The sequence below is a fragment of the Montipora foliosa genome, chromosome 1 (assembly GCF_036669935.1).
Source record: "Montipora foliosa isolate CH-2021 chromosome 1, ASM3666993v2, whole genome shotgun sequence".
NCBI lineage: Eukaryota > Metazoa > Cnidaria > Anthozoa > Scleractinia > Acroporidae > Montipora > Montipora foliosa.
Window position 1 is genome coordinate 31,922,733 of NC_090869.1, and position 10,659 is coordinate 31,933,391.

The 10,659-nt window shown below is 39.6% G+C and overlaps 1 protein-coding gene across 1 annotated transcript in view; it reads right to left on the minus strand.

Annotated features, from left to right (window-relative positions):
- The window catches only part of LOC137996706 (epithelial splicing regulatory protein 1-like), a 30,470-nt gene extending 21,518 nt beyond the window's left edge, over positions 1-8,952 (minus strand). The window contains exons 1-2 of the mRNA XM_068842248.1: positions 1,381-8,952; positions 1,086-1,208 (exon numbers count right to left, since the gene is read on the minus strand). Coding sequence (XP_068698349.1) covers positions 1,086-1,208; positions 1,381-1,509 — 252 coding nt within the window. The 5' untranslated portion in view covers positions 1,510-8,952. The remainder of the gene's footprint in view (positions 1-1,085; positions 1,209-1,380) is intronic.
- Between the last annotated feature and the right edge of the window lie 1,707 nt (positions 8,953-10,659).

Consider the following 10,659-nt stretch of genomic DNA (forward strand, 5'->3'; position numbering starts at 1 on the left):
GAAACACATGATATTGCGTTAGTGATTGCAGAGTTTTGACCCGATATGAATGTGCATCTCCAATTTCACACTTTGAAAAAAAGTATCTAGATCGTTGTCACTACATGAAGGTACAATGAAATCTAGAGTGTTCTACCATTTCCCGGGGAACCAGAAAATTCACTCAAGAACGAATTTCAACAGGCGAATATTTCATTGGCTAAGCACGAACTGTATAAACACTTTTTTCGCTAAACTACCGCGAAAAAATGAATATTGTATATACATATATGGATGATAGAGAAAACAATATTTCTTGGCGCGAAGAGGTTACAATACAACCAGAAAAAAATCCCTGTAAGAAAACTAGGAGTGCGCGAAGCAAGAGTCGGAAACTATGGGAACACGATAGGCCATATAACAACATGGGTGCAGAGGGGCAGAAAAAAAAAGTGCTTCACTCTTTCTGTGAATATTCGATACAGGAAGGCGACAGACAGCAAAGAGTGTATAGGGCCCAACTACCATAACCCACCATACCATCTCTGGTTGAGAAATATTCAATGTACACAAGGCCCTCAAGATTAAACCACGTTAAATGAACTGTGTGCCGTTTTTAATATTTTATTCCTGAGACGAGGTTTACTTTGTTGTCATAATTCTTCAGTTGAATTTCTAGTCGAGCGCCAGTGTCTAGAATAATCAGTCGGGCGTTCGACCATCTCAGTGAATTCTATATTGTGAACCCCGCGCGCTTCGAAACGCTGGAGATCGCAATACAAATGCCGAATGTAGTGAAAACAATGGATGTAGGTACGCCGCAAGACTCAAAAATACATTTTTGTTTGAAATTTTTCGGCCCTGACTGGTTGTCAGTGTTTCTATATGATAGCAAAACCGTACTGGCGTAACAAGCCAATGAATTTTACATGACACGTCTTGAAAATTTCGCCTGGGCCTCGAGCAGTTCTCCGAGAACAAGTTGGCGCGGAACTGCTCGAGAGCGGAGTCATTCAACGCGAAATCCATACTTTCTTGTCCTGTTGTTGACCGCACAAAGGGTGAGCGGAAACGAAGGATTAAAAATACACTGTTGGTAACGTTACCTCTTCTAGGGCATCGCCGAGTTGTTCAGCTTCACTGGTCACAGCCAAGTTCGTGTTGGGTTTTGACGCTTCATTCGCTCCAGACAGGGCCGATTTCACAACACATCTATGCACAGATCCAACCTAATTCGGCACAAATAACAACAGCATTGGAGAACAAAAATTCGACAAAATACTGTCCGGACTTAAATCGCCCCCAGAGCCCTCGAGAATTTTTTCCTTGCGCCGGACAAGGGAAACCCCGACGCAATTACTTAGGCAATCCATAACAAGCCACCGCAAGTATTTGTGTTACCTGATTTGATTTCACATCCACAGCGATCCATGAGATCCCAGTCACTGTTTCTTCGTCGGTCACTGAATCCTCCTCCAGTGCTGTTGCTGTGGTGCAGTGAAAGCAGATCAAATGCTCGGGAGAGCCCATGTTTTCCCTTGGACAGGGAGCGAATCAATGAAATGTTGTTCTTGTAAATGTGAGTGGGAGCAGAAAACCAGCCGGGTTGAATCACATGTCACTAAAGATACCGGCAAATACTGCGCGCTGATTGGTGGGCAAGATATTTGGGGGTTGAGCCACATGCCACGTGGCCTTACAATAATTATTACGCCTGAGTGAATTCTGACCAACACAGTTTTTTTTCGCTGGCGACCAAACTCTAACCTGGGCAACGGACTCGTCCTCTCCGCTATTTGCGAATCAGCAATGTCTGTGATCACAAAAGAGGCGTTTAAATGACGAAAAACAGGCTGCTTGCTTTGCTTACAAACGACGCTTTTAAATTTTAATTTACTCTGTTTTCTGGCATCGATGATGTGAGTAAAAAGTGACAGTTTCAACAGGGGATAAGACTCGCTGCGTATCACATCACTTTCTCGAACTGGCCTTTGCTGGTCCATTGCCAGAATAAGCGAGTGCACCATCTTTGCAGGGACACAACAATCATAGTTGAGAAAATCGCTTTACATCAAATACTCCTTTCTCTGTCCTTAATAAACCCTTCATAGTTCCACCTACTCCGGTCGAAACAACATTGTACGCAATCAAAAATAAAAAAGGCAAGCCCAAATGTACCAGTTCTGTTTTTAAGTACTCTGAGCTAAGAAAGTAGTTTTAATTATTACCATAAGCTCGCAGTCTTCTAAGTGAATCTACACACCTGTTAAAGTGAAGCGACGAATTGTTATTTTCCTAACAACACTTGATGAAAGACCAGGAAATAATAATCACCTAAGTGCGGGCAAAGTACGTGAAAACCCGGACCAAAATAATTTTAATTGCGGAAAAAGAAAATCGTGGTAGAAGATAACGTTTTCATCGAAACTCTATTTCATAACAATAGAGCCTACGGGTTGATGCTCGAGCGATTTTAAGACAAAGATAATGAGAACAAAAAATCCTGGATGAAGAACGCAACTTAGACACAAAATTCGCTCACGCGATCTTCTTTTATCCAGATAACCACGACAAAAAACTTGTAACAATGTTTGAAAAGGATTTCCGATAATCCTTTAAAACAAAACCTAACGCTCTAATACAGGTCACTTTTGGCCGGTGAGAATATTTTGCTCGTATTCACGTGAACTTTCCAGTTTTAAAATCGTTTTGCGAGAAAATTTCCATACAATTTTACGCACGCAAGCCTCTATTACTGAAAACGCAATTGGGAGGTCACACTGAACTTGAGCGATATACATTGCGAGTCATCATCAAGACGCGACGTTTCCTGGATCGCCCACCAGAAACCTGTTCTTCCAACTAAATCAGGATGGAAATATCCAGAATCCCGAGTTCCGTTTTTTTGATCCGAGTTTATCTGCGATTAACGCCCACGATTTATAAATGTCTCTTCTTCTCTCGTGATATCAATAAATGGTTTATATTCTTAGAGGTCGCCCTTCAAAAATACAACGATATTAGATTTAAGATGAGCAACCCGGCGTATCGAATAGTATTACACGTGTACAAATAGATAACAAGAAAATTAAGTCTTGATTTTTTTTCAACATGGTTCATTCGCTCTAGTCACAAATATGATCTCCTGATTGAACAACCAAGAGTTTCTCTTATTTAAATCACGTCAGAGAACCAGTTCGCGTAAAAGGAGCGAGATGAAACACATTTGGATGACACATTTTTTACAACGCCGCATGAGTTGTTTAACTCTGGCCTAACAAGAAGTAATTTCTCTCGATGTTTTCGTTCATTGAGATAGATCCCCATAAGAGGGCAATTAAAATGATATCAGCGAACGTGTGAGGGTAAAAGGGAGAAGATAGATCAGTGTTTATGAATCACAATGTCGAATGTGCTCTTCAACCGTAAATCCCCTGAGATGAACTAGGGCGATTTTAGAAGAAATGATTTCTCAGATATTTTACTGATGCGTCAAAACTGTGGTGAAATATCATACCAAACTTGAATTTCCATATTTTAGAACAACACGATCATGTAACCATTAACTACAGGAGAATATTTTCATGGCGAGTTCGTTACCTCGTGTTACACTTGGCTGAATAAATTTATCTGTAAAGCTAAATAAACAGAGAAAGTTAGACGTGATTCAAATCGAAATGAAGGAGATTCAAAAGAATAGGAAAATGGATTGACAAAAATGAAATTCGGACAGAGCAACATCGGAATATCGCACTGAAACAAAACGCTAAGGAAAAGGTTACAAGAGAATAAAATCCTGCATTAGGTCAGTCCGTTCGCAAAAATAGGACACTATTTGCATTTGAAAAGCACTTTTAATTGCAGCAACCGAGATTTATTATGATAATTTCTTCACCACCAATAAACGACACTATTCCCGCACACGGCAAAACGGCATCGTCTTTAACGCCAATTGTTTCTCGATCCATGATAGTCTAATCGAAAAAAGAAAAGACGACAAGTTTCTTGCGAAACAAAGTACTAAGATATCTTCCTTGAAATGAGATCCACTAGTTCGTTAGCTGCTGAGCGCTCGAGGTAATAAAACATGGGAAATTACTCGATTACTGGACCCTAAATCAACAACACGATTTGACTCAACCTCCAAACAGCAATCCATCCAGAAACTTATGGAGCAGAGGCAGGATGGCACAGCAAGCGAATCCAAACCGGCGAACGAAAGTAATTTAAGGATAGATTTTTTCTTGATAAAGTGGGTTGCCAGGGAGGCGATGCGACTCCTTGCAATTGCATCCAATTTATATTAAACAGTTGGATAATTTACTTACTGGAAAAAACTCGTTTGCTTTTGAAAGGAAAAGAAGACATTAAGACAAAACAAGTACTCAAAGATGTCAAGCTTTAAACTCGCAACTCGTGGTCAAGGCCGACTATTTGTCAGAGGCAAACGATTTTCTATTATACAGCGTTTTAATTAAATACTATAAGAAACTTCGTTGAGAAAATACCGGAAACTTACATTTGTAACAGGTTTTCAACAAAATCAAAGTAAGTTAATTACCCTGCAAAACACTCCTAAGAATAATTTGAAATTGACTGAATAAAAAATGAAATGTATTCAAGATAAATAACACTACTGTACTCAACGGCTTTTGTGTGTATTGAGTCCAATATAAAAAAAGAAGGGAAAAAAAAACATCCGAGGGAGCACTAGTTGTACAAATGTGGATCTTTTTATTGGCTGTTCCATTTAGAAGATTAAATGCGCAGACACTATCGTTACAACCGCAGAACTCAATATTCATGACTGGCTAATAGTTTTTCGCACATTCATGACAAAGGGCAGTACAAATGTTTCGCCACCTTAATACAGCGTTCATATCACAAGACATGAGTCACTTACACAACAACACAGAGAGTCTTGAAGCATGTGCAGTAACATTCCACTATCACTCTGTACCTTCAGTGCAATTTTGGACCCGAGGGCAAGGGAGCGACTAACCTGCCGGAAATTCACTGTTTCTCCTTCGCTGCTTTTTTTGTTTCTAGGAAAGTTACTCAGCAAATCGACAAGACAAAAATGTATTGCATGAAGTTATACCATTGTTCAGTGAAGAGTTAGTTATGTTCAGTGAAAAGTTAGTTATGTTCAGTGAAAAGTTATGGCTTCTTAGCCATACCGGATATAATGGAAACCGGAAGCGACAATACATTTTGTAAACAACACAGAAACACCATCTTTCTCGAGTCTTGGGACTGTCAACAGTCGTCTCCATTTTAGGATTAAAACTTCCGGATTTCGGAAAACATACCGTGGGTCGCGCACAGGCAAACCACGCAGAGACCGCGCTTTTCGCCGCCGCGAAACCCATCAGATGCACTTGGAAAGACGACAAATTACTCGAAAAAAACGGTGAATGCTATCGCATGGAAACAAAACTTCGAGAATTCTATTCTACTAGAGCTGCATTTCCGCGGATGGAGACGAATGAAGAAAGAGTGACAAAGATAGGACATACATCAGCAGAAGGTTCTCTTGACATCCTCCAATCCGAACAGAGCAGTTGCAACAATTATATAAAATGGAAAGACCTACAAGTGTAAACACATTGATTCCTAAACCAAACCACTGAAAAAATAAGAATAAGAATATCTCCGAGGTTGAAAACTGTTAGGATTTCAAATATACGCGAATGTCACGCATAGTATATTGTTGGACATCATAAGGTGTCTTTATCCCAAGCCCTCAGCGTTCTTGGCATGACAGAATTTGAAACTGACCTTCAAAATCTCTCGGTAAAACATATGAAGAACTTACTCGCTGAACAATACTTGCGGTCAATCCTGGATGTATGGGCTAAGGATTAAAAACATTATCAAAGTAGGTCCTAATCACAGAACTTTTGTCGGACACATGAGCACGAAGGTTTTCACCACATGGGCTTTGCTGGTGTATCCAATGTCGAATTTTCGAGTTTCCCTTCACTGACGTAAATAACAACTTGTTCCCTTCAAAGATAATCTGGTAAATGACAGAAAATGTTCTCGTCTACCCACCAATACAGGCATTATCGAGGAAACAATTAAAGCAACTCATCAAGAATCCCCTTCCGCAGAAAACAAATGAAATTAAATGAATTAGAGACCAAACGAATTTATCAACAAAATCATTACATTTGCAAAAGAACAAAAACCTACGAACATAACTAAAACTATATAGTCACACGACTTGGAATTCAATTTTAGCATTTTTTGCTCTGAACCCGGTGGCGGTGAAAGTTAAACTGCTGCACTAGATGGCATTGGCATACAGATGTCGTCATACCACCACTTTAAAAGTCAAAATGATGAAATAGCTTTCTTCCTTCCTGTTGAGCATTCCCATATTTGTCTCAAAAATCAAGTACCTCTACTTTCACGCACTCAACTCTCTTGGAAAGACACCAAAGGAATAAAACGGTATTAATTTATGCACAAATACTTTAAACGAAGTCTTAACTACCCTGCCACATTAGACAATAATGACACCAGAATTTCTGAAAAATAAAAAATAAAAATGCTACACCTGATAACGCAAACCGTCTCGATTCTGACGTCAGGATGTGTTACACCAGCCTGTCTCTTAATAAACAATCATTCGATCACTGGATTTTGAAACATGGAATAAGTGGTAATCATTGCGCGTCAATTGTCAAACCACACTAAAAACCGCCGTGGCAACATCAATGGTTAAAAGCTAAGTAAAGTAAAGTCTCTGCTTACGAGCCAGAAGGCCCATCAGGCCGGCACTTATCTCCGGTTTCATTAGCATGAAGCGACTAGGAGTATTATTACTCCCCCCTGGATAGGATGCTAGTCCATCGCAGGGCTACCCCCAGCATTAGATTCGCCGGTACCCATTTATACACCTGGTTGGAGAGAGGCACCGTGAGAGTAAAGTGTGCCCAAGAACACAACACAATGTCCCCGGCAAGGACCCGAACCCGGACCACTCAATCCGGAGTCGAGCGCACTAACCATGAGGCCAACGCACCTCCCCATCAATGGTTAAAACCTCTTAAAAGCCAGAAAATGTGAATGTTTTCTTTTTTTTCGCCGACATTGTGGTCCCACAAAAACTTGGAAAACTGTTTCGATTAATGCAACTACAAAATCAATTTCGAGTTGCGTTCGTTCAGCCCCTTTCCCAAAAAATACGCCATTCCTCGCACTCTGCGTCACTGAATTATGTATCCGCAATGAAGTAAAGGAAATCGATTAAAAGATATTCATGATATAATATATATGGGTTATTGACCAAGCGTGAGGTCAAGATGGCTGGATATTGGCCAAGTTATTACTTTTTTGCGTGTTTATAGTCGAGGTCCATAAACACGCAAAAAAAGAACGAGGCCAATATCCAGCCACCTTGACCGAACAAGTGTGCTTCAATAAAGGATTTATTTAATACATGGGATAAAACACCAAAAAAATGATTTTTGATCTTGCGGAACCAAGCGAGAAATCCCGAGGGGGCAAGATAGCTTCACCTTGCCCGCTCCGGTAGTCAATCACAGCGCGTAATTTGGTTCATCTTGCTCGCTCACGGAGCGAGTCATCTAACAAATACACTTCTTTATTCACAAGGTCGTAGGTTCGATCCCTGCCTACCTATCACCACCGAACAAATATGTTTCCATTTTTCATTCAACGGGGTTAATAACATCCTTCATAGCAACAGCGAATATCCCCGCTCCATTTCGACAATTTCAGTCCTATGAGGTGCAGGGATGGCGCAGTGATGAGAGCAATCGCCTCCGCTGCCGTTAATTTAAGTTTACATTGTCCACAATTATTGCTCCAACGCTAGAACGACTAGTCACTTTAAAAGAGATCATTTCCTTCCCTTTCCTAGTTGAATGGACCAGCTCCTACCAGTGTCCTATAGCACAGAGGTAGATCACCAGTGGTCATATCTGTCCCCTGTACTCGGAGGCAGTACAGGAGTAAAATGACTTAAATGCAGTTAAATGATGGCAACATTTAACATCATTATTTTGTAAATGTTGGCAAGTCTCTGAGCCAAGCTATTCCTAAGGTGGATACACCTTTTTTAATCGTTCCTCTTCAATCCTTTGTCTCACAGCTTTTTTATTAGTCCTACTTCCGTGCAGGAAATTCAAGATATCATTTTACGTCTCAGATCAGGAAAAGCTTCCGGTCCATTTGCTTTATTACTTAAGAGTCTGAATTCTATTACTGCTAATCCTCTGGCCCCAGTTGTTCGAAGGGTGGATAATTCAATTGATTTTGCTCGTGTTTATCCGCTGGATAGCGTTATCCACCTTTTGAACAACCGAGGCCTGGAGATTTTATACAACCTTTCAATCTCTAGCCTTCGTGTAGACGTACGGCTACACGTAGGCTATTCATTCTCTTCTGGTACTGTTCCAGATTCTTTTAAGATGGCACGTGTCATTCCTGTTTACAAGTCTGGATCTTCGTTATCTTGATCAAACTATAGACCAATTTCCCTTTTGTCAATTTTCAATCACATTCTGGAAAAATTTATGTATAATGGGTCATCTAAATACCTTGAGAAATATAACATTATATATTCTGGTCAATTTGGCTTCCGAGCAAATCATTCAACTGAGAATGCTTTGTTGTTAATGACCGAAAATTCAAAGGGCAATTGAAAGTGGCCAGTTTTCCTGCGGGATATTTCTTGATCTCAGAAAAGCTTCTGATACCGTAGACCATAATATTCTCTAAGCCAAATTACATTCACATAGTATCCGTGGAACCGGTCCCCTTATGACTGGTTTGTCTCCAACTTATCCAACAGATCACAATTTTTATCAATAGGCAATACTACCTCGTCTTCTACTGTCATTTTGTGCGGTGTTCCTCAGGGTTCTGTCCTTGGCCCTCTTTTCTTTCTTTCATACATTAACAAGAGAGTATGAAGGTGAGAGAGGTAATCCCTCGTATGGGCCCTATTCCCATCGTAATCCCTCTTAAGTTATTTTTAGATCGCCTGCGAGATCCGGTATTCCCACGAGGGTTAACTGATAGCCAATCATATGTCCCCATTTTTACCAATGTTGACAGCTGAGCGAATTCCCACGCAATGAGTGGTAAAAATGGGGACATATGATTGGCTATCAGTTAACCCTCGTCGGAATACCGGATCTCGCAGGAGATCTAAAAATAACTTAAGAGGGATTACGATGGGAATAGGGCCAATATGAGGGATTACCTTTCTTACCTTCATACTCTCTTGACACTAATGATTTCTCTAATTATACAAACTTTCATCTATTTGCAGATGACTTCAATTTATTCTTTGAAGATTCATCTTTGGAACCTCTTGAAACAAAGATGAATTTAGAGTTGAAGAATATTCATAACTGGCTTTGCTGTGGTAAAGTATCTCTAAAATATTGACAAAACAAACTTTGTTATCTTTCATCCTCCCCCCCCCAAAAAAAAACTCACTAAATCCATTTCCATACTTGTAAATAACAAATCTATTAAACAGAAGGATTATGTCAAATACCTTGTGTCTTCATTGACTCTCACCTTCAATTCAAGGGGCACATCCACCAGATAAGTAAGAGAATCTGCCGAAGCATTGGAATCTTAGCTTAACTTCGTCTTTTTGTCTCCCAGGATATTTTAATTCGATTGCATTACTCTCTTATTTATTCTTTTCTGACTTATTGCCTTATAATCTAGGGAAACCCTAACGCAGTCAGGTTACATCCTATAATTGTTCTGCAGAAGAAGGCTGTTCGAATGATTACTTTTTCTTGCTATAATGCTCATACTTCCCCTATTTTCAAAATTTGTGCACTATGAAATTTCTTGATGTTATATATTATCTCAATTGTGTCTCTATGTTTAAATTTTATCATAATTTGTTACCTTCTGCTTTCCACTCTATTTTTTTTTACTCCCATCGCAAGAAGGCACAAGTACAAGACTGTACTAGACTGGATTCTAAATCAGCTTTTTGTATTCCTCCTGCCAGGACAAATTATGGGAAGTTCAACATTCGTTTTAAGGGAGCTGTTCTTTGGAATAATATTGAAGAGTCTTTAAAAAATCTTTGCTTTTACAAATTTAAGTGTTCCCTAAAAAAGTATCTCATTGCATCACATTTATTATTTTATTTATACTTCCTCTTTACTCCAGTCCATTTGAAGTGACATGGTTTTTTCCTTTTTTTTCCTGATGTTGTTCTCTTTGTGTTTGCCTCTCTTTTATCATTATATTTGTGCATCCCTGAATCGACTATTTTAGACATAAAATTCTTTATCCTGCCTCCTAGCTAGATTAGATTCTTCGTTCTTTTCTAGGGGGCATTGTACCTTTCTTAAGTCTATTACTTATTTCATGTATCTCTATTTGCGTGCTGTTGTTGCTGTCGTTGAAGCACTCGATTTTTCCGATTATTCTCGAGTCACCATCGATAGATACAGTAAACACCCGCATATATATAAGAAACTAAATTTTTCCTAGTTAGGCTAAATGGGGCTAAATAGGTTCTTAATGTATAGATTTAGCCAAGCTTAAAAGCGGAGCTCCCGGGTTAAATACCTGGCTTGCGCCTGCGATTCAATTGAAACCCAGTACCTGGTCAGCGGGCGACTTTAAAAAAAGGTGACCTTGATGAACTCTAAATTTGAGCCCGCG